The sequence below is a fragment of the Ovis canadensis genome, chromosome 19, assembly GCF_042477335.2.
Source record: "Ovis canadensis isolate MfBH-ARS-UI-01 breed Bighorn chromosome 19, ARS-UI_OviCan_v2, whole genome shotgun sequence".
Taxonomy (NCBI): Eukaryota; Metazoa; Chordata; class Mammalia; order Artiodactyla; family Bovidae; genus Ovis; species Ovis canadensis.
The window spans coordinates 70,143,642-70,165,342 of NC_091263.1; the positions used below are offsets into that span (position 1 = coordinate 70,143,642).

At 51.5% G+C, this 21,701-nt stretch overlaps 1 protein-coding gene across 10 annotated transcripts in view; it reads right to left on the reverse strand.

The window, feature by feature from the left end:
- VGLL4 (vestigial like family member 4) overlaps positions 1 to 21,701 on the reverse strand; it is a 155,763-nt gene that overhangs the window by 12,904 nt on the left and 121,158 nt on the right. The window contains exon 1 of one of the 10 annotated variants that reach the window (XM_069560943.1): positions 4,756 to 4,848. The exons of the other annotated variants lie outside the window; for them this stretch is intronic. Coding sequence (XP_069417044.1) covers positions 4,756 to 4,769 — 14 coding nt within the window. The 5' untranslated portion in view covers positions 4,770 to 4,848. Of the gene's footprint in view, positions 1 to 4,755; positions 4,849 to 21,701 lie in introns of those variants that run through there. 10 annotated transcript variants of the gene reach the window in all.

Consider the following 21,701-nt stretch of genomic DNA (forward strand, 5'->3'; position numbering starts at 1 on the left):
CTCCACCGGCAACAACAGGACCCAAGACGCAACGGTCCTCCTCCAGCAGCCTGGTCCCATAGCAACGTCGTCTCCTAAAATCCTTCCGCCCTCTTTTTTCCCTCTTTCACTCGGCTACATTGTGACGTACTGGCTAAAGAGAGAGATTATAAATGAGTTCCTGCCCCACGTGCACACGCCCGTCAAGGACGGACCCGCACGTTTCCCCGGCGCTATCTGGCTTGCGGCAATTCTCTCCCCTTCACGACCCACACAGCTGTGCTCCTGCCCCTGAACGCAAGCGCGTGGCCAGCATCCAGCTCCCATGCTGGCAGTGTGCGCGCGCGCATGCGCTCAGTCATGCCCGACTCTCTGTGACCCCGTGAACTGCAGCCCGCCAGGCTCCTCTGTCCACGTGGACTCTCCAGGCAACAACACAGGAGCGGGCTGCCATCTCCTCCTCCAGGGGATCTTCTGACCCAGGGATTGAACCTCGAGCCTCTTGCATCTCCTGCACTGGCAGGCAGGTTCTTGACCAGCTGAGCCGCCGGGGGAGCCCTGATGTTCCGAACTATCCCGCGGACTTCTTTTTATTTTTACTGCAGTACAGGTGACTCACGATGCGTTAGGTTCAGGTGCACAGCAGCATGATTCAGCTACATATACTCAGAGTCATTCTTTTTTAGATTCCTTTCTCACAGAGGTTATCACAGAATTCTGAGCAGAGTTCCCTGGGCCATACAGCAGGTCCTTGTTGGTTTACCGGTCTTATGCGGAGCAGTGGGTGTGTGTTCATCCCAAGCTCCCGATTCTTCCCTGCCTTGCCATGCCTCCCTTTTAGTAAGAATACATTTGTTTCCGATATCCATAAGTCTGTTTCCGTTTTGTAAATCAGCTCATTTGTATCAATCTTAAGAAAACGATTCCACACGAGGGGTGCCATGTTTCCGTCTTTCTGTGACTTCACTTAGTATGATAACGGCTAGACTCATGCATGTCGCTGCTCATGGCGTTCTTCTGTTCTTTATTTTATGGCTGAGTGGCATTCCATCGTCCACAGTACCACATCCCCTTTACCCGTTCACCTGTCGATGGACGTTTGGTTGCTCCAGCATTCTGCCCTTTGTGAACAGTGGTCCAGTGAACTCTGCGCTGCAAAGTTTCTTTCCGAACTCGGGTTTCTTGGGGACCTGTGTCCAGCAGCGGTGCTTCCGGATCACACGGTAGCTCTCTTTCTGGTTTCGTAACCAGCCTCCATCCTGTTCTCGGAGTGGCTCTTCCAACCTGCGTTTCCCCCAGGAATGGAGGAGGGAACCCTTTTCTCCACGCTGTCTGCAGGACTTTTTCTTTGGAGATTTTTGATGATGGACCTTCTGACAGGCATCAAGGGGGCACCCTGGTGGAGTTCTGATTTGTGTTTCTCTGGTCAGTACATCTTTTTGTGTGCTTTCTGGCCGTCTGTGTGTCTTCTTTGGAGAAATGTCTATTCACATCTGCCCACTTTTTAAATTTGGGGGGGGTGGTGACATAGAACTACATGAGCTTTTCCTTATTTTGGAGCCATGGACTTCTTGATAGTAGAGGATAAGTTCTAATTCAACACATTCATTCAACACTAAACAAAATTTTAAAAGCCAGTTTTTCTTTCAAAACCACCCACCAACCCTGACTAACATCAGAAACTCTGCAAGGAAAAATAAATTACTGAATTAAATTATTACAAAACTTTACTAAAAATGTTTGAGAATTTAAGTATTGAGTATATAAAGTGATTAAATGTTCATTTAATAAAAGATCCTGAAGCATCTACCAAATATTCTTTAAAAGTTATTGTAATTATCAATTATGGAAGTATCATTATTAAAGGGCCTTTGGGACCCTCCATCTGACAGCAAATTATGTAGTGTATTAATTTCAGGCATTTAGTGAATTAATTCTCTCTGAGCAGCCATGTGGTCTTGGCTAAACTGTTTCTAAAAACCAGAGGAAAAGGATAGCTGAGCTATTTTTTTTCTTTACTTCACAGAATAAGAACATGATTAGAATTTCTTCAAGATTATTTCAAGGATTCCAGGACACTAAGAAAGGCTACTAATCAATGGATACCTGATAGGCAAATTACCAATCACCAATCTCCATTCTCTAAGCAAGTCCCCAAGGGATTTGCAAAAAACCGATGTGGATGGCTCACTTCACTTCCCAACTTATTAACATGCATTTCTTGCCAAATATTCTCATTTTCAAACTCTTCACAGAATCAGGACTGACTCTCCCTATAGTGTCTGCTTAGTTTTACTGTAACGTCAGTAGCATCTGGCTATGAAAAACCAAATGTGTAATCCCAAACCTAGCACCCGGAAGAGGAACCCAGGAGAACCACGACTGTTCAGCCCTGAAAGGGCATCACGCCCCCGCCCCGAATCTTGACTTAATGATCCTAAAAATGTCTTCAGAGAACCCAGGAGGGCCATCACCCAATACCTGGAGCGACACACCCCTTTCCTTTTCACAAGCACCGCCCACGTCAAATGGGAATGGTGACTCCCAATCACCTTTTAAATTAAAGCCCCCGCCCAGGTCCTCACATGAGGACCACTCCCCACCATGAGGCCCCAGATGTCCTAGTCTGAGAGTTGACCATCTGCCCTCCGAGTTCTTTACACACTCTTCAACCCAGCTGAGCACGGAATGCAAAGGCTGAACACATAATAAATTCATTACTGTTTATTCACTTGAACCGAAGTTAATCATTAGTCTTTGGAAGGTTTTCTTTTAATCTTTTTTTTTTTTTAATTGTGGCAAAATACACTATTTTAGTCAGTTAAAAATATGCAGTTCGGTGGCATTACATATATGCGCACTGGTTTTTTGGTGCCTCGTCTTAATGGTGGCACTGCGGATCTGCAATCTTCACTGCAGCGCACAGGACTCCCTAAGCTGCAGCGTGCAAGCCCTCAGCCGCGGCGTGCAAGCCCTCAGCTGCGGCCTGCGGGATCTAGTTCCCTGAGCAGGGACGGAACCCAGAGCCCCTGCACAGGGAGCATGGAGTCTTAGCCACTGGACCACCAGGCAGTCCCCACCTGCACTGCTGTGTAACCATCCCCGTCATCCACATCCAGAAATTCCTCATCTTTCCAAAGTGAGACTCTGCACCTCTTAAATATGAACTCAGTCCTCTCTCCTCAGCCACCTGGCGATCACCCTTCTCCTTGCTGCTTCGATGAACATGAGCCCCCCACTGAAGAACATCAACACACTGTGTTTTGGTGACCGGTACATTTCACTTTGCATAAGGTCTTCAAGGTACATCCATGGGGTAGCTGCTGCCAGAACTGGGTTCCTTTTTTACAACTGAGTAATATTCCATTGCATGGACCCACTCATTCCTTGACGGACACTGAGCTGCTCTGGGGGCTGTGAACACAGCCTTCACTTCCTTAGGGTCTGTACTCATGAGAGGACTTGCTGGATCACATGGTAACTCTGTGTTGAACTCTTGGTCCTTAGACGTTTTGACTAATCATTGGTGGTAAGTGTCCCTCACTACGAGACAAAAATGACAGGTTTCCAGAACCATAGGTCTGGCCCACAACAACAACACAAACACACGTCTCTGTAAACAGAGTCCAAGTGTTCCACAAGACAAATGCTGGCGAATAATGGAAGCATTTGACATAAGAACTAAATAAACAAAGACCATTCATCACCAGCTCACCTGAGCCCACGGCCCCAGGGACACACACAGGGACTGCAGTCAGGGTTGAGTGTTTGGAGATTCACAAAATAACCTATTTGTGGTTCTCGTTTTTCACTATGGGCCTTTAAAAATGACTTCCAGTCATCCAAGGATGGCAAGTGTTAGTAATAACGACCATTCGTGTAACATTAGTGAACAGTTGACAGATGTGCCTTGATCCACAGTCTCAACCCGCTGCCCTGTAAACGTGATCCTCAAATGACCAGATGGAAACCCAAACCAGAGGGCTTGCAGACAGAACAGGTGAGAGCCCCTGGATGCTTCCTTCCAGGGCCGGGGGAGGGGGCTGCTTGTGGAGTTAGGTGATCAGAGCCCCATGTCCTGAGGCCGCTGGAGGGGCCTCCTGCCCAGTGGATCCCCGGCCCTCGACCCACTTGCAGAGGAGGGCCTCCTCTCCCTCCCCGCGGAGGGAAGTGGTCACATAGCTGAGGTCAGAGCCTTCAGACTTCAGTTGTGGCCAAGTGCTTTTATTTGCCTTGTAATTTTCTTTAAGAATACACGCTAAACTGAAAACATACCCCCCGCCCCGCCTCCTTTTGGAGGCAATCCGAGCGGCCAAACTTGAGTGGGAAGGACAAGCACCCTGTCTTCCCCGGAGCTGCAGCCGGTCACGTGACAGCTGGCCTGAAACAAGTCAGCCGTCACCTGAAACCTGCCTGCTTCCGCGGCAGGAAGGCAGCTCCTGCAAGAAGGCAGCTCCTGCAACGACTCCCCTCCCCGTGTGCCTTCACCCTTTGGCTCGCGTCTGTTGTCGGCGGCAGGGCCGTGGCCCCTTTAAGAGCCCCGGCCCCTCGCAGAAGAAACCGGATCTGCAGGCCGTGGGGATGTGACTCTGGGACAAGGGGCCGCCTGGCGAGGCCAGAGGGATGAGCAGGAGGAGGGAGCAGAGGCAGGGCCGCCTCGCCCGGCCGCGCTGCCTTCGGAGTTTAAATCAATTACAGCTGAAAATACAGGGTTGCCATCTGGTTTGCAAAAGCAAGGATAAGGGAATAAAATGAAAGGGCTTTTTTGGTACTAACCTCACTTTAATCATTGCCAAAGAGCATGAAGACAGCCCAGCGTCCTCCCACAAGAAAGCCGTGGGCCTCCCAAACTTGGCAGGCGGTCCCGCGCAGGACGGGCTGGGCGGGAGGCCCGTCAGAATAAAAGTCCCCACCGGGGGCGCGGCACACTGTGTGTGTGGGGGCGGGGGGGGGGCCAGGGGGCTGGCTGCGGGGCCCGAGGCTCCTGGGCGCTTTCTGCGCGGAGGGTGTCCTGCCAGAAGGTGACCCGCATCTTTACTGCCCTGATCGCGAGAAAAGAGCTCGGTCGTCAGGATGACAGCGTGCCATTTCCTCCTCCTTTGTCTCCTCATCTTCCAGAACATCAGCCTTTTAAAAACGTCTCTATAAAGGAGGCTAAATGGAACCCAGGAGAGGCCGGCGGGCTGCTGGGGGGCTTGGGGGGTACTCAGAGGAGCAGCATGGCCTGCAAGAGCCCCTCTGAGCAGGAAAGTCAGAACACCCCCGTGTTCCCTGCACTGGGGTCTGTAGGAAGGGACTTCCTCCTGCAGAACCTGGTCTGGGGTGGCTGCACAGGAGCACAGGTCTGCGGTGTCCTCTCCGCCCCCGCCCCCGCCATACACACACCCGCCCCCAGCCTCAGTCCCCTTGCCAGGCCAGGTCAGACCTTCACCCGCCCTCCAACCTGAGTTCTTTCCGCCCTAGGTGAGTTTTACAAACAAAACCAAGGCATGCCTGGGTCCAGCTTACAGAAAGTACAGCCCACGGCAGCACCGTGGTGTTTATGGGAATAAATGCTGATCAGCCCGTTATGGCCTTTCATAAACCGGAGATCACAACGGTAAGAGATGATGTGATGATGATGAAGACGGCATTTGTGTTCCGGGGAAAAACACATCTTCGACCCAAAAATGATGCAAAAGCGGTCTTCCAAATCCGGCCCCGACAGAATCACTGTCTATAGCAACAGTGTCCATAACATTACAGATCTCAGGAGTGTGAACTTTCGAGCAAGCGGTACCTCTGTCAAACCACAGGAAACATCTGGTAAAATGGTTAAATAAAAACAGAATTTAAGTGTCTGACTCCAGAGCATGCTTACGGTACCAACGAGAGACCATCACAACAAACGCCGAAAGCTCGCTGGCCACTCACAGAACTCAGTGTCCTTGAGTGGGGGGTGGGCAGGCAAACAATCCGGAACCCTGGCCAGGATCCTGTTTCCTGGGGAGGGGGTGGGGGTGGCGGTGCCACAGTGCCACCCCTGAAATGTCCTCAGGCCCAGAGCAGACTCCTCCACACACTCCCCACAGCCCCCAGCAAAGCAGGCTCCCAGAAAGTGCTGGTCCAGGAAACAAAATAAGGAAGTGTACCATGATACATGCCTCCTGGTCTCACCGCTAACATGTAGCAAGCACATGCAGTTATCCTCACCAGCAAAACACAGCCCAGATGCATGTTACCAGGCGCTTGCTGAAGCACTCTGGTCCCTTGTAAAACACTTCAGAAGGCTTTTCCATTAAAAAAAAAAAAAAGATTCAATGACTGGACCACTTCTCAATTTAAAAAAATCTGTATTTCAAAGACACAGTAAAGTTGAAAAGCAAATTTAACTTAGGAAAATGGTTATTTTCCTAACTCATCTGATGAAGGGTCCCTAATATGAAGTTGTAACATCACCAATAGAAAGATAAACATGCTAATTAAAAGAAGACAGAAATCACAAAAGAAATCCAAATGGCCAATAAAAACATGAAAAAATTAGTCAAGTTTCCTAGCAGCAGAAAGAAAGAAAAAAGCAAAGTTACAACAATGATTCTCCCATGAAACCTGGAAAAATTATCAGTTAACGAAAGGTCACCTCCGGGTTGCTGTGGGTGATGGACACATGCAAACAGTTGCCCATGGGAATGTCAGTCAGCAAATCCAGAAGAAATGAACCGGCAGGAGGCACGGAAGCAGAAACGGGCGCCATCCAACCCAGAAACTCCACTTCTAGAGACAAGGGCCACGTGAGATGTGAACAAGAATGGAAGCCCAGAGACAGCCACGGAAAGATGACAAACCACCGTGCAACCCTGTAAACAGCCCCCGTGTCTGCATTTGTTAACAAGTTTTTTTTGGTCACAAGCAACATCAAACAAGGCTTGCTAGCTGAGGCACAGTGGGGAATCTATTGGAAGGATACTCTGCTACAAGAGGCAAACAAGAGGCAAACAAGAGGCAAACAACCAGTGCTAAATAAGAGAAAAGGAGGGGGCCCTGGGATCAGGGGCAACCGGAGGAGGAAGGCGCCGAGTCTCGGCAAGAGGCCTGCCTGGGGACACCCCGCCACCCCCGCCTCCACAGCCCACCAGGCGCCACAACTTCAGGTGCGAGAATCCACAGTCACCGGTCCAGGCCCCACATCCTCGCCCTCCATCACAGCAGCACCACGGAGCTGACATCGGGGCTCAGAAAGTCGAGAAATAAGACATCCAATGGGCTTCCCAGGTGGCAGCCGTAGTAAAGAACCTGCCTGCTATAGTCTGTGTGGTCGCAGAGCCTGATACGACTGCAGTGACTTCGCAGGAGCACGGAGCTGCTGAAAAGTCAAAGGCCGGCCCTTCCCTCCAGCTCCCCTGCTCCCCGAAATGCTGAGTTCCCACAGTCAAGAGCGGCCACCTGAGCTTTGAATGAGTTACTTCTAAGAGACTGAGGGTCTCACAGGAAAGTGGTCTACAGGTTTAGGGAGGAAGGGCGAGGGCAATGCCCCTCCTCTGCTGTGAATGAGGGAAGGTGCTGGGTTGTTGGGTTTTTTTAATTCTTTTTTTTTAAGTAAAAGTGTTGGAATTGTTGGCTAGAAATAGAAACGAGCCTTCGGGCAGCAAGAGCAGTGTAGGAAAAGGTGCTGAGTTTTAACTTGGTGCTCGCAGCGACATTTACGTCTGTTTCTTACTGCTCAGCCATGTCCTGTTCCTGATAGACCCTGATGCTGGGAAAGACTGAGGGCAGGAGAAGGGGGCGACAGAGGATGCGATGGTTGGATGGCATCACCGACTCGATGGACATGAGTCTGAGCAGGCTCTGGGAGTTGGTGATGGACAGGGAGGCCTGGTGTGCTGCAGTCCATGGGGTCGCAAAGAGTCAGACGCGACTGAACAACAGTGTCCTGTTCCAGCTGCTTCGCCTCCTCCTCCCACTCGACTTCCCTTCCCCATCATTTCTGAACTCACGCTCCGCCCGCAACCCCTCCTGTGTAACAGCCACTCACATCCTGAAACGTGGTTCATTTATCTATCACGTAGGACGTCATCACTCCTAGTGTGGACAGACAGGCTCCCTGCCGTGGGTCCAGCTGGTTCCAAAAGGTGACCTCCCAAGGAGGGACACCCAGGGTCGTCCCTGCCCAGGTCCCCGCTTCCCTCACCCCCCAACCGTCCACCCTGCAACACGGGGAAAGCTATCCTCGATCAAAGATCACCGGAAGGCATGACAAAACCCTATCTAACTGCACCCTGAATTGAGAAGAAAACCCCCATGGCGGCACTGCTGAAGGTGAAAACACCTGGGGTGTTAGATGGCATCACTGTCTACGGCACACACCGGAGAGAAAGCCAACGGGGCCGCAGGGTGTTCACAGCTAGTGAAGACACATGTGTTTGCACGGTACCGGTGGTTTTCTGTCTGTGGATCCCAACTCTTCCCAAAGTTGGTGGGAGGGGCGCCGGGAGGACAGCAGGTCTCATGACCACCAGATTTGGTGGCGCGCTTAGAATGATCAAAGTTATAATAAGGCAGCCAAGGGTGTGAAGGGGAGCCCGGGAGATGGTGGCGAGCGCCACGCCATACACGCTAAGATGCCCCGGGCAGTGACAGTGCTGGTTTCAAGACGGACGTTCCGAGGCGGGAGGACCACCCAGGCTGCCCACTGTGAGTCTGGGAAGGTCTCTTCCCACACCGTGTGGCGCTGGCGCAAAGGCCTGTAACAGCGGGGGCTTGGGTGTCTTCCTAACACAACCGTGGTCAAGGAGACTTGTGAGTGAGGACTGACAAGCCAAGGAAGCCACCTAAGGAGGGTAATTCTGGGCAAGGGGTTTAGGACAAGTCACCGGAGTCCCTGCAGGTCACCCTGAAGAGCTCGGATTTTATCTCACTGTCAGAAAGGAGACACAGCCACTGCCCACCCACAAACACGGCCACACCCTCCACGGAGGCGCTAGAGACAAACAGGCTGGTCGTGGAGCCACGTGACCATCACCCCTTTCACCAACGTCTCTACTGCCAAGGTCGCTCCTGCGTCACGGAGAAGAGGGAGCCTCCGCGTTAGTCCCCTGACATAACCTGCTCTGGGGCTAACACACCCCAAGTTGTTGTTCAATTGCTCAGTCGTGTCTGACTCTGCGATCCCATGGACTGTAGCCTGCCAGGTTCCTCTGTGCATGGGATTCTCCAGGAAAGAACACTGGAGCAGGTCGCCATTTCCTTCTCTGAGCAATCTTCCCGACCCAGGGATCAAACCTGTGTCTCCAGCACTGGCAAGTGGGTTCTTTACCACTGATCCCAGGGAGCCCAATACCCAAAGTGGTCTCCCACAAATAAATACCACAGTTCTATTGTAAGATAGCTGAAAAACATTTTAGCTTTGAGAACCATTTAGGTAGACCTGGGAAAACTCCAGGAGTAAACATTTAGGCAGGGGTTTGCTTGCTTTTCTAGTGTGGACTAAAATCTCTCCACTGAGAAGGGTCCAGCCATCCCTCTAACCTGCGAGAGGCCCCCATCTGAACTGGATCTCTCCCTTCCATACATCTCACCTGAAGCCCACACTGGGATCCAAGGGAGGTGCACAGGCAGAAACAGAAAGAAGAGCAGGTGGGATTCACTCACACAGTAAACTCCGGAGGCTTATTACTCAGTCAACAACTGGGCTAAGACCATTTGATCCAACACCTGCATCTCAAGCAGAGGCAGTGATCCAGGTTATATGAAGTGTGCATGTGCCCAGATACTAGGGACCTGCACGCTTCTGCTTGTGGGGGGCAGGGATTGGGGGGAGACAGTGGGGAGGAGGGGTAAGGAAGGCGGGGGAACAGCGGGAGTGGGGGTCTGTCCCAGGGGTGGGGGTGGGGGGGTCTCTGAACTAAACATCAAGGGTTCACAGGAAAAAAACACGCACAAAGAGGTGCCGCTCAGGGCTTGTTACGCGTTTGAAAGGGATTCTCACCATCCCTTCCAAAGGGAAGGGTGTTGACAGTGCATTCAGAGTGACACGTTTCATGGGAATGCTTCCTTAGCGCCTGGAAGGCCTGGGGCACCCAGACCTGGGTCAGGAGCGGCAAAGCGCCATTCTGTACACAGAAGCGTCCGCGGCGACGCAGCAGGAACCACCCCTCCACCCCCTTTGCCGAGAGAAGGAGGCAAGAACAGGGACTGAGGATGGGGGTGGGCATGCCTCGGCAGTGGGTCAGAAGCTCCTGCAGGTGAGGGTCTGCTCAGAGTTCCCTGGTGCTGCCTAGGGGCGCCAACAGAGTTCCGAGCAGAGAGGAAAGCTCCAGAAACCTTCCTGCGCATTGAAGTGCCAAAACCACTGAGGGCACTGCCGTGGGAATGGGGGTCTAAGCCACGGCCAGGAGCCTCCTGGAGGACATCCAGGGAGACCAGATTTCACCAGGGGCAGCGATGATCACACGTGGGAAAGCAGGCAGAAGAGACAGCGGTGACTGCAGGGCAAGTGGAAACACCCCGCCATGGAGACAGGGGCAGGCCTGGGTAAGCGCTGGTGGAGACAGGAACCGCTAAGGTCGACGCCGGTGGGGCAGCCCTGCAGGTGTGTGTGGGGTGGACACACAGGGTCAGGGAGGCACACAGCTCCGTGGGCGGGGAGGCTGAGCCCCAGCCGGGCATAAAGGCCAGGGAACCCTCCCGCCACCCCCGCCGGGAGCTGGCCCGTGTGTTCCATCCCGGGCTCGGCGCAGTAAGCAGGATGGGGCCCGGAACACGCGGTGATGACGAGCCTGTGAGAGCGCCTAGGTGCAAGAGCGAGAACCAGGAGGGGGGCCTGTGGGGGCAAGAAAGCCAGGCGAGGGGTTGCAGGGTCCCCCCGGGCCTGGGGTCGTGAGGGCACCAGGGAGGGGCGGATGGAAGTTCCGTGACCGCTGACGCTCAGGATCACAGCCCTGGGCTGGGGTGTGGATGCAGAAGGGGAGACGCTCTGTTCCCTGGAAACAGCTCAGGGTGGAGAAGCCAGCGTTGGGAAGGCCCGGGAGGGGCACACCGTCAAGGGGAAGGGGCTGGGCTCCCCCATCTCTCAGGCCTCAGGGACTCTCCCTGAAAGACCCAGCATGGAAGCTGGCACCCAGCAACCCCAAACCAAGGGATCGCGTCGTCACCAATCTAAGCCGTATGGCACCTGAGCCTTGCACGTGTGCACGTTTGTAACATCACTTCAAGACCAGATAAGATGCCCACGTGGCCTGGCAAGCATGCTCCCTGGAATGCTGCTGACAGGGCTCATGACAAAGGATTAGAGGACCCCACGGCAAGTTGCGCTGGAGATTCCTTGCACCCCAGACTCAGAGCCAGCCTCAGGCCCACCACACGGGCAGACCCCAGAGCCCGGTTCGGGTGCTTCCCAAACTCTGCCTGAGGAACACTCTCCCCATCCTTCGAGCACTGAGGCAAGATGGTCCTCGATGGGCAACAGTGCTCCGAGTCCCCATGTGGTCCTGAGGAGACAGAAAAGCCCAAATCCTCCCTGGACAGCCTCAACCACAGGGACAGGCTGGGGGTGCAAAGAGAGTGGAGCCTCCGACGGGCCCCCTAGTAAGCGCCCCGGCCCACCAGGAGCTGGTCTGCCGCCTGCCCCATCCGGATCCTCTGTGCATCTAGTCCTTTCGCTCTTGGGTCTTGTCGAGGGAAGGCAGGCGGAAGGTAGAGAAGTCAGAGGCGAGTGCAGGGGAGCGAACTCCGCTTCCCGCGGGCCTCCAGTGCGGCCAGAGACCCGGGTCCAAAATCTGGATCAGCTGGTTGGCGGGATTCCAACCTACGTCCCTAACCTACTCCTTGACTGCAACACGGAGCTCTTTAATCATGCTTTGGAGACAATCTGGGGAGAAATTTCGAGAGAGAGAGACAGAGGAGTGGGAAGACCGACGGGGGTGGAGGCAGAGGCAGGCAGCATGCATGCCTGAACCCAAAGCTTCGGCGAAGACGCTAGGGGACCACGCACTGCCGTTTATGAAAGAAAAACTACCCCACACGTAGAACTCGGGGCTCAGACAAGCAGGCACGCAGGAGACGATGGGTTTACAGGCGAGATCTAGGGGAGAGTCCAAGAACCGCCCCAACTCTGACCCAAGGCCACCTCTGAGCAGTCCTCCTGGTCCTCCGGCAGGAATGCCAGGCTGCGACCTCAGGACAGGCTGGCTCTGCGTCCTCAGAGGAGCAAGGCCGATGTTCCAACCGTGTGGACCCAGGGCTGCCGTCAGTGTCCCCAGCTCAGAAGGCTCTTCATGCAAACAGCGCCCGGAAACCCCAGAGAGTCAGGGCAGGAGGGGGAACCAAACCCTGTGTGGTTTTGTTTCCTCAACTTCTCAACCAACGCCTCTGACTTAATCCATCCACCTAAAAATCACTCCCCTCCACCCCCCATTTTAGAGTCGTCTTTAAACAGTGTCTTTACACATGCTAATGAGGCTTCCCCAACAGGCCCCAGAGGTTCTTTAACACCTCTCTAGGAAAGCAGTCCTTTCTCAAGGTTCTCGGCCCAACGTTCACAAGCTCTGTGAAACGGAGGCGCCCAGAGGTCCCCGGAACAGAGGAGAAGGGACCCGTGACAACAGCGCTGGGTTCTGCTGCCCTGACTGCTGGCACGCTTGGCATTTCTTCACCCTGCGTGTCACCCAGCCAGGAGAAACCCAGGGCAGGGCAGCCGTTGGCTGGCCCAGCTCTCGGCGAAGACTCTTAAGGCAGAAACGCTGCCTGCTGGGAAAAGGCTGATGTCAGCTCTTAAGAGCACGGCTCCCCGGCTGGGATAAGGAGGTCTTTGTTTTCGGCTGAACTGTGAAAATGAGAAAATGCCTCCAGTCTGACAAACAAGAAACCCACACAACACAGGTCAGGCCTGTGACCTTTCTTTAAAGGTACCACACTTCATTAGCAAAACACTCCCAGGCAGCACACAGCTGTGCCTTTAAGGTCCTGCAGAGCGGCGGGAAAACCACCTTTGCTTCCACCCCAGGCAGGCAGCAAACCCCACCCCGCCCCCAGGGCAGGGCCAAGTCTGCCCCACCAGAAGGACTTTTTAGGCTCCACCTCCCTGAACCAAAGCGTTCATTACAGATTCAGGCTCCCTTCTCAAGTTCCTTTCAAAATGAATACACACACTTGCTAGATGCGAAGGAGGATTTCAGAGTTAGTTAGTTAGGATAACTGAAACTAAAGGCCATAAAATATCCTCTTAAACCCCAGAACGCTTGTGGGAAGACACGCACGCCTGTGTGTTGAAAGCACAGCAGAAGACAGAATCTGGGGGCTAAAACTTCCCAAGTTCAGACGATGCCAAGAAGGATGTGGGAGACAAAGAGAATGCACATAGTTTGAGGGATTCTATTTCAAGAACTCTTGATTTATAGAATCTGGAGAGGGGAAAGAAAAAGTGTCTTCATGTATTTAAAGCAAATTATAAAATGCCCTGGCCTGAGCGTTTTAGGCTAAGGCTGGAAAGATCCCCTGGAGAAGGGAAAGGCTACCCACTCCAGCATTCTGGCCTGGAGAATTCAGTCCATGGGGTCGCAAAGAGTCGGACACGACTGAGCGACTTTCACTTTCTATTGGTCTGACAATATTGGTGGTGGCTCAGCAGGTAAAGGCTTCCCTGGTAGAAAGCCCTTATTAGCCGGTAAAGAGTCCACCTACAATGCAGGAGACCCCAGTTCGATCCCTGGCTTGGGAAGACCCCCTGGAGAAGGGATAGGCTGCCCACTCCAGTATTCTTGGGCTTCCCTTGTGGCTCAGCTGGTAAAGAATCCACCTGCAATGCGGGAGACCTGGGTTCAATCCCTGGGTTGGGAAGATCCCCTGGAGAAGGGAAAGGCTGCGCACTCCAGTATTCTGGCCTGGGGAATCCCATGTAGTCCATGGGGTCGCAAAGAGTCAGACACGACTGACTGACTTTCACTTTCACTAAGTAAAGAATCTACCTGCAATGCAGAAGACACAGGAGAAGTGGGTTTGATCGCTGGGTTGGGAAGATCCCCCGAAGAAGAAAGAGGCAACCCACTCCAGGATTCTGGCCTGGAGAATCCCGTGGAGAGAGGAGACTGGTGGGCTTCAGTCCATGGGGTCACAAAGAGTCAGACACGGCTGAGGAACTAAGCACACAGACAGACCTTAAACAAGAACACGATTCCAAAGCCCTCTCCTGAGCAAGAAGGAAGGGTTTCTTCCGGGCTCGTGTGGGGCTCTCACCTGCACAGAGACCCCGTTCCACTCGGCGCCTTCAGGGGGAGGGTGAGCAGCACGCCTGAAGGGAAGCCTCGCCGTGCACGGCGGATGGACCACCTCACTCTCTCAGTTACCGACAAGCCCTTCCTCGCCGAGGCCCCTGCACCCCGCCACTGCTGCCCCGGGGCCTACTCTCTGCCTGCCACTGCCCGGAATCCTTCCCTTGGGTTGAGAAGGCGCACACGGCAATCATCCCAAACCACAAGGCGTTAAGGTCCTATATCAGCCGACTCACAGCTGCTGGACACGTGTGCCTTTTCAGTATGGCTCTAAGACGGTTCCTAAGAGTGCTAGCTACAGGAACAGCCAGCCTGCGTTTTGATTCCTGGCTCTGTTACCAACCAGCTAGCTTCGTGACCTTGAGCAAGTTACAACCTCTCAGTTTTACCACCTGCAAAAGAGGGGCAATCACAGCATCTCAGAGCTGAGATGACGCGCGGAGTGATCACGCCCACGGAGCATTCAGCACAGCGCTTAGTACACAATCAGGCTTGTCAGTGACGGTCGTGGCCAAGCCCTAATACAAAGGCTCTCGTGATTCTCTGGATGCTGGGAATCCTGATCTATCACCACTCTCAGGAATGAAAAGTCTGACCCTCTCCAAGGCTTATGTAGACATGGACACAGCGCTAACACGCTCTGCCTATACATACATATTATGTATTACGTAATAAATACATATGCCTGCTTACCTTTAAAGCCCTAGTTGCTAGAATGTCAAGGTACAAAAATGGCCCCGACTTTGCAATTTCCTCCAGGTCTAGCTGGTGCTTTTTTAATTACACTATAGTTGATTTTTGGCTTCCCTTGTAGCTCAGCTGATAAAGAATTGGCCTGCAATGCAGGAGACCCTGGTTCGATCCCTGGGTTGGGAAGATCCCCGGGGAAGGAAATGGCAACTCACTCCAGTATTCTTGCCTGGAGAATCCCATGGACAGAGGAGCCTGGCAGGCTGCAGTCCACGGGGTCGCAAAGAGTCGGACACGACTAAGTGACTCACACGCACACACACACTGTCCTCCACAGTGGCTGCGGCAGTCTCCATTCCCTCCGGATCTAGCTTTAAATCGAAATGAGGAATTGCTTCCTCTACTCTCATGAAGTTTGTGGAATGAACAGTCCCTGGTAAAGGCATGTCCATACACATCCCCACTAAAGGTACTAAAGAGATACAAGAAATGGAGACTCAAAGGAAGCGTGGTGATGCTGCCAAGGAATATGGAGATACTGGACAGACTAGCCGCTCCTGAACACCCAAGGTGCCGTCTCTACCACCAACCCTACTGCGGGGGAGAACGCGCATTTCAGTCAGCAATCAGCGAGGCTTCTCTGTTTTAGCAGAGCTGCTATTACATGCCCAGAACTTGATTTCAAAGGGCTTCCTCCAACTTGCCTGTCACTCTGTAGGAATTACTGGTTTTGAGTCTGGTTTTCCCCCTCTTTTTCTGTTCATTCCTATGGGGTCAGGAGGGAAGTGACTAAGGCCAAGGGAGAAAAAAAAAAAAAAAGAGAGAGAATAAGCAAGGGATAAGGAAGAGGAGAGAAGGGAGGAGAGCAGCAGCAGAGACCCCTAGCCTGGAGAAGCACTCAAGGACACCCAGGATCGGCTCCCCCAGACTCGAGGGAGCCCTCGAAGGCACGGCTGCGGCAGGGAGACAGCCTCGGGGGCCACGGGTCACCCCGGGCAGGAGCTCAGAGGAGCAGCACCAGCTGGGGGGCCGGGGGTCCTTCGCGGGGCCCTGCCTCCTTCAGCGTGAACTGTTAACACGGGCTGGGCGGGCGCAGCCGTCACGGCACCAGGCCAGCGACCGAGGCTCTGACCTCAGCGGGCGCTCAGGGCTTCTGCCCGTTCCGAGGCCAGGGGCAACTACTCTGCACGTGCGCACACCACTGATCAGAAAGAGCTCCTCCTCCCGCGGGATATGAGCTCAGGACGCACGGTCTCTGGACAGGGGGTCTCATCTTCCGTTCAACACAGAGATGGTTTAGCACCTGTCACACACCACACCCGGGAAGGCTCAAGTGCCACCCTAACGATGTGATGTCCGTCTTTGAGAGTCACGTCACCCCGTCTCAGGTGAGATGCAGGTGTGACATGATCACGTGATGACTGGTTTCAGTGTTGTGGTTAATCCCAGCTCGATCACTGTCACTTTGGACACATTATTCTCTCAATTTCAGCTTCACACACACAGACAGACACACACAGACACACACAGACACAGACAGACACACACAGACACACACAGACACAGACAGACACACACAGACACACACAGACACACACAGACACACACACACACACACCCCTTAAAGGGACACACTGACTGTCAGGGTTAAATGAGGTAACACACGAAACGTCCGGCAGAGGGAGGGTCAGCACAGAGGAAGCACTCGGTAGTCACACTCCCCTCCTCTCACAGGTGACCGAGTGAACAGTTCACACATCCGTCACTCACACACACAGGTGGAAACGAGGTAGACGGCACTCCTCAGCACACAGCTCGCACCAGGCTCTACCAGCCAAGCAGCCTACGCTACGTCTCAAAACCAGTATAACTTTAGCATGCATCAGCTGTTAAGCCCCCAAGAGTTTTAAACTGTATTACAGATACACAAGATGTCACAAATGGACAACATTATCCACTGCAACAGTTCATCATAAAAAATTATCTAAACATCTGAACAAAGGGCAGCGGCTGGGCCACCCTTGGCACGGGCACGCAGTGGAGTACTATGGAGCTATGAACAAGAACGAAGAACTGGCGTGGAGAGATATCCGTGATACATCGTTGAAAATATCTGAGTTCAAGTGAATATATAAAATATGACACTTTGTGTGTAAGAAATAAAGGGACTGAGAACATATTCATATACCTGCTTATTTTAACACACACACACAAGAAGGGTAATCACCTTCAGGGGGAGGGAACAAAAGCGGTGAAAGACACAGGGAAGGGAATAATACTTCTCTAGTACTTTTCAGTATGATTTTGACTTTTTTTTTTCTTTCAGTCTTGTTGAGATATAACTGACGAGACATCACTGTGAAAGTTCAGGTACACAGCAGAATGACTTACATATATGGTGATATGATTACACAGCCTTGGCTTCTAGCAGCGTGTTAATATTTTACATATTCAAAAAGTGAAGTTAACAAGGAGAGAAAAAAATCTCTAATTGAGTGCCAACAAATGAAGAGATTTTAACAAACACTGAAAGGGATGGGAAAGTAACTTTTGAAGTTGGTATTAATACTTCAAAGAGGCTACTATTACACCCTCAGCACAGTCAGTTCGGTCGCTCAGTCGTGTCTGGACTGCAGCACACCAGGCTTCCCTGTCCATCACCAACTCCCAGAGCTTGCTCAAACTCATGTTTATCGAGCTGGTGATGCCATCCAGCCATCTCATCCTCTGTCATCCCCTTCTCCTCCTGCCTTCAATCTTTCCCAGCATCGGGGTCTTTTCTAATGAGTCAATTCTTCACATCAGGTAGCCAAAGTATTGGAGTTTCAGCTTCAGCATCAATCCTTCCAATTCATGACTGATTTCCTTTAGGATGGACTGGTTGGATCTCCTTGCAGTCCAAGGGACTCTCAAGAGTCTTCTCCAACACCACAGTTCAAGAGCATCAATTCTTTGGTGCTCAGCTTTCTTTCTAGTTCAACTCTCACATTCATACATGACTACTGGAAAAACCACAGCTTTGACTAAACAGACTTTTGTTAGCAAAGTCATGTCTCTGCTTTTGAATATGCTGTCTAGGTTGGTCATAGCTTTTCTTCCAAGGAGCAAGCGTCTTTTAATTTCATGGCTGCAGTCACCATCTGCAGAGAGATTGGAGCCCAAGAAAATAAAGTCTTCCACTGTTTCCCCATCTATTTGCCATCAGTGATGGGACTGTTCATTTTTTGAACGTTGAGTTTTAAGCCAGCTTTTTCACTCTCCTCTTTCACTTTCATCAAGAGGCTCTCTTTAATTCTTCTTCTCTTTCTGCCGTAAGGGTGGTGTCATCTGCATATCTGAGGTTATTGGTATTTCCCCCAGCAATCTTGATTCCAGCCCAAGTTTCATCCAGCCTAGCATTTCGCATGATGTACTCTGCATAGAAGTTAAATAAGCAGGATGACAATACACAGCCTTGACGTACTCCTTTCCCTATTTGGAACCAGTCTGTTGTTCCATGTCCACTTCTAACTGTTGCTTCTTGACCTGCATTCAGATTTCTCAGGAGGCAGGTAAGGTGGTCTGGTATTCCCATCTCTTGAAGAATTTTCCACATTTTTTTGTGATCCACGAAGTCAAAGGCTTTGGCATAGTCAATAAGACAGAAGTAGATGTTTTTCTGGAACTCTCTTGCTTTGTCAATGATCCAACGGATGTTGGCAATTTGATCTCTGGTTCCTCTGCCTTTTCTAAATCCAGCTTGAACATCTGGAAGTTCATGGTTCACATACTGTTGAAGCCTGGATTGGAGAATTTGAGCATTACTTTGCTAGCATGTGACATGAGTGCAATCGTGCAGTAGTATGAACATTCTTCGGCATTGCCTTTCTTTGGGAATAGAATGAAAACTGACCTTTTCAGTCCTGTGGCTGCTGAGTTTTCCACATTTGCTGGCATATGGAGAGCAGCACTTTCACAGCATCATCTTCCAGGATTTGAAACAGCTCAGCTGGAATTCGATCACCTCCACGAGCTCTGTTCATAGTGACGTTTCCTAAGGCCCACTTGACTTCACATTTCAGGCTCTCTGGCTCTAGGTGAGCGATCACACCATCATAGTTATCTGGGTCATGAAGATCTTCTTTGTAGAGTTCTTCTACACAAAAAGAGCTCCTCAGCACAGGGTGGGGGAAAAAACTCTTCTTAGCAGGTTTGTTTTTCAGAATGGCAAGGGCGCAGCAATTCTGCCACTCTGATGTACACTGCAGGACGGAACACTGAAGGAGTTGATGCTGGAATCATGGAGACGTGAAGATGGACTGGGAGAGGGGAGGAAGAGCTCTGCGGAGCTGGATTAGAACTGCAGTATTAAAGTGAACCCAGGACCCCGTAGCTCCTTCCACTGAGTTTAGAAACCAAGCTTTCTGTGATGGCAGAAATGTTCTGTGTGTGTGCTGTCCAGTGCGGTAGCCAAGAGACAGGTGGCTTTAGAGCTGGAAACAGGGCTAGTGTGACTGAGCAATTGAGTTTCTAACTTTATTTAAAGTGAAATGTGAACCACCACAAGCAGCCATGTCTACTGTTAACACACAAGACAACTCAAGTCTAGAGGCAGTGACACCACAGTGACACTCGGCACCCAGGTCTCGGCTTCTAAAGACCACGCCCCAGTGAACGCAATCAGACACCCTCCCGGCCCCGAGAAACGCCTGATTCAATGGCTGGTGCAGAAAGCTTACAAGGTAAGCGTGCGGTCTGCCGGACAGCAAGAAAGGGCTTCAGGGAGGGGGAGGGGCTCATCTAAGAAGGACACGAGTCAGTTGGAGGGGCTCCTATCTGCCAAAGTCAGGGAGCTACAACTCACCTAAGAAAAGAGGAGTCCTGGAGTCCATAGGAAGGACAGACAGGTGACAGGAGAGCTCGTCCACATCGGCTCACGCTTGAAAACCAGGGTCACAGATGAAATGGCTTACGAAATTCGCTCCCGTAAGACGAATCCCACCCTAACCCTTGCCTCATACCTTAAACCACTTTCTTTCTAAGTGGCAGACAGAGTACTTTTGAATTCCCAAACAAGACATTCATGGTAACACTTTTCTTAGGCAATAAAAAAAAATCAGAACAAACAAACAAACCAAAAAAAAAAAAAAAACCCACAAAAATTCCTCAGGGTCACCCTCTCAATAAACAGTTCAAATGACCTGGAATTCTCAATTTCCAAATTCTGGAGAAATCACTAGGGAAACCTCTGCTCTCTCCCTTCCTTCCCTAAAGAAATCAGCAGACAGTCAGGCATACTCTGTAGCTTCCTAGCCTGCCTCAACTTACCCTTGCTCTAGTGGAAAATAATACGATGGTTATGTGAAATGCAGCCAAAGCATGCACCTTTGAGAACCCTTCTTCCCCACATGTCTGGAGGAGGGCATGGCACCCCACTCCAGAGTTCTTGCCCGGAAAATCCCATGAACAGAGGAGCCTGGCGGGCTACAGTCCGTGGGGTCGCAAAGAGTCAGATGCTACTGAGCACATGTCCTCTCCATAAGAATCTGCAGTTTAGTATAGAAAACTTCCAGGCACCTGAGATAAAAAGGAGCGGGATGCACGACAGTTTAAATGGCAAACGTTCCACCAAATCAGGCAACGCGCTTACTAAGCATCCTACCTCACGGAGTCCTAAGAGGAGAAGAAGCTTTTAAACCTGCCTCCAAAACTCATCATCCGGCTCTTGGAAAACACACGTGGCAAACGTTTCACCAAGTCAAGCAATGCACTTACTAGCTACCCTACCCCAGGGAGTCGTAAGAGGAGAAGTATCTTTTACACTTGCCTGTAAAACTAGTTATTCGGCTCTTAGAAGACAGGCAGAGAAACCTCAGCAATGTTACTGGGATGAGGAACTACCCCTCGGCAAACAAGTGACGCGGCGCATCTTTCGTCTCTGAGTCCAGGGGGTTGGCCTGGGGGGTGCTGCCTTTTCTGTTCTTCTAAACCTATGGTATGAGGACATCAATTGTGACTCGCATGTGAACTCCACAACTCTTTATCTATTCCCGGCACTTTACATTTTTACAGTGTCATCACAGAGCCGGTGCATCAAGGTCCTATTTGCAACCACAAGATCATGTTCTAAATGCTCTGACATTCTAATAATATCAGTAATGATGGAAGCTCTGTTTACTAGCTGCCAGACACTGCGCTCAGCACTCACTCCTGTGTGGACGGAACCTACTCCCACTGAGAAATAAGGAAGCAGGGATGAATTTGAACCCATAAACCAGTTATGACTTTCAAACATCGCATTCGCCATTAACAGTGCTCTGGTTTCCCACCATCACTGATATCTGAGTAATGGACTCTGTAATAAAGCAATAACTCTCATCAACTGTCAACTGTACTGTGCCCAACTCCGTGCATATTTCCACTCTGCTGCTCACGACTGTTCTCCACACGAACTTAGAGCAGCGCCACTGCAGAGAAGGAAATCAGGCCCAGATAAACGAAGTGATTGTCCAAAGCCACGCTGGTAAGTAGCAGACCTGGGATTTTAACTAAGGCATGTTTGATCACAAAACACACTATCTCACAACCAACTCCCACTTCCTTGATCAAATGTCTCTTATTTGGGTTTGGGGAAAGAGACGATTCCTAGCGACAAAAGAATGAACTGCAAACAGTTGGACGCCCAGCATCTAAGTTATGAGCCTCCCCTGTTTGCAAGAGGTCATTGTTGTGCAGAGCCTTACTGCTGGATTCCTGATCGTAGCAAATTCCAGGGCTCCAGACTGCAGGCTCAGCCTCTGACTAACACTA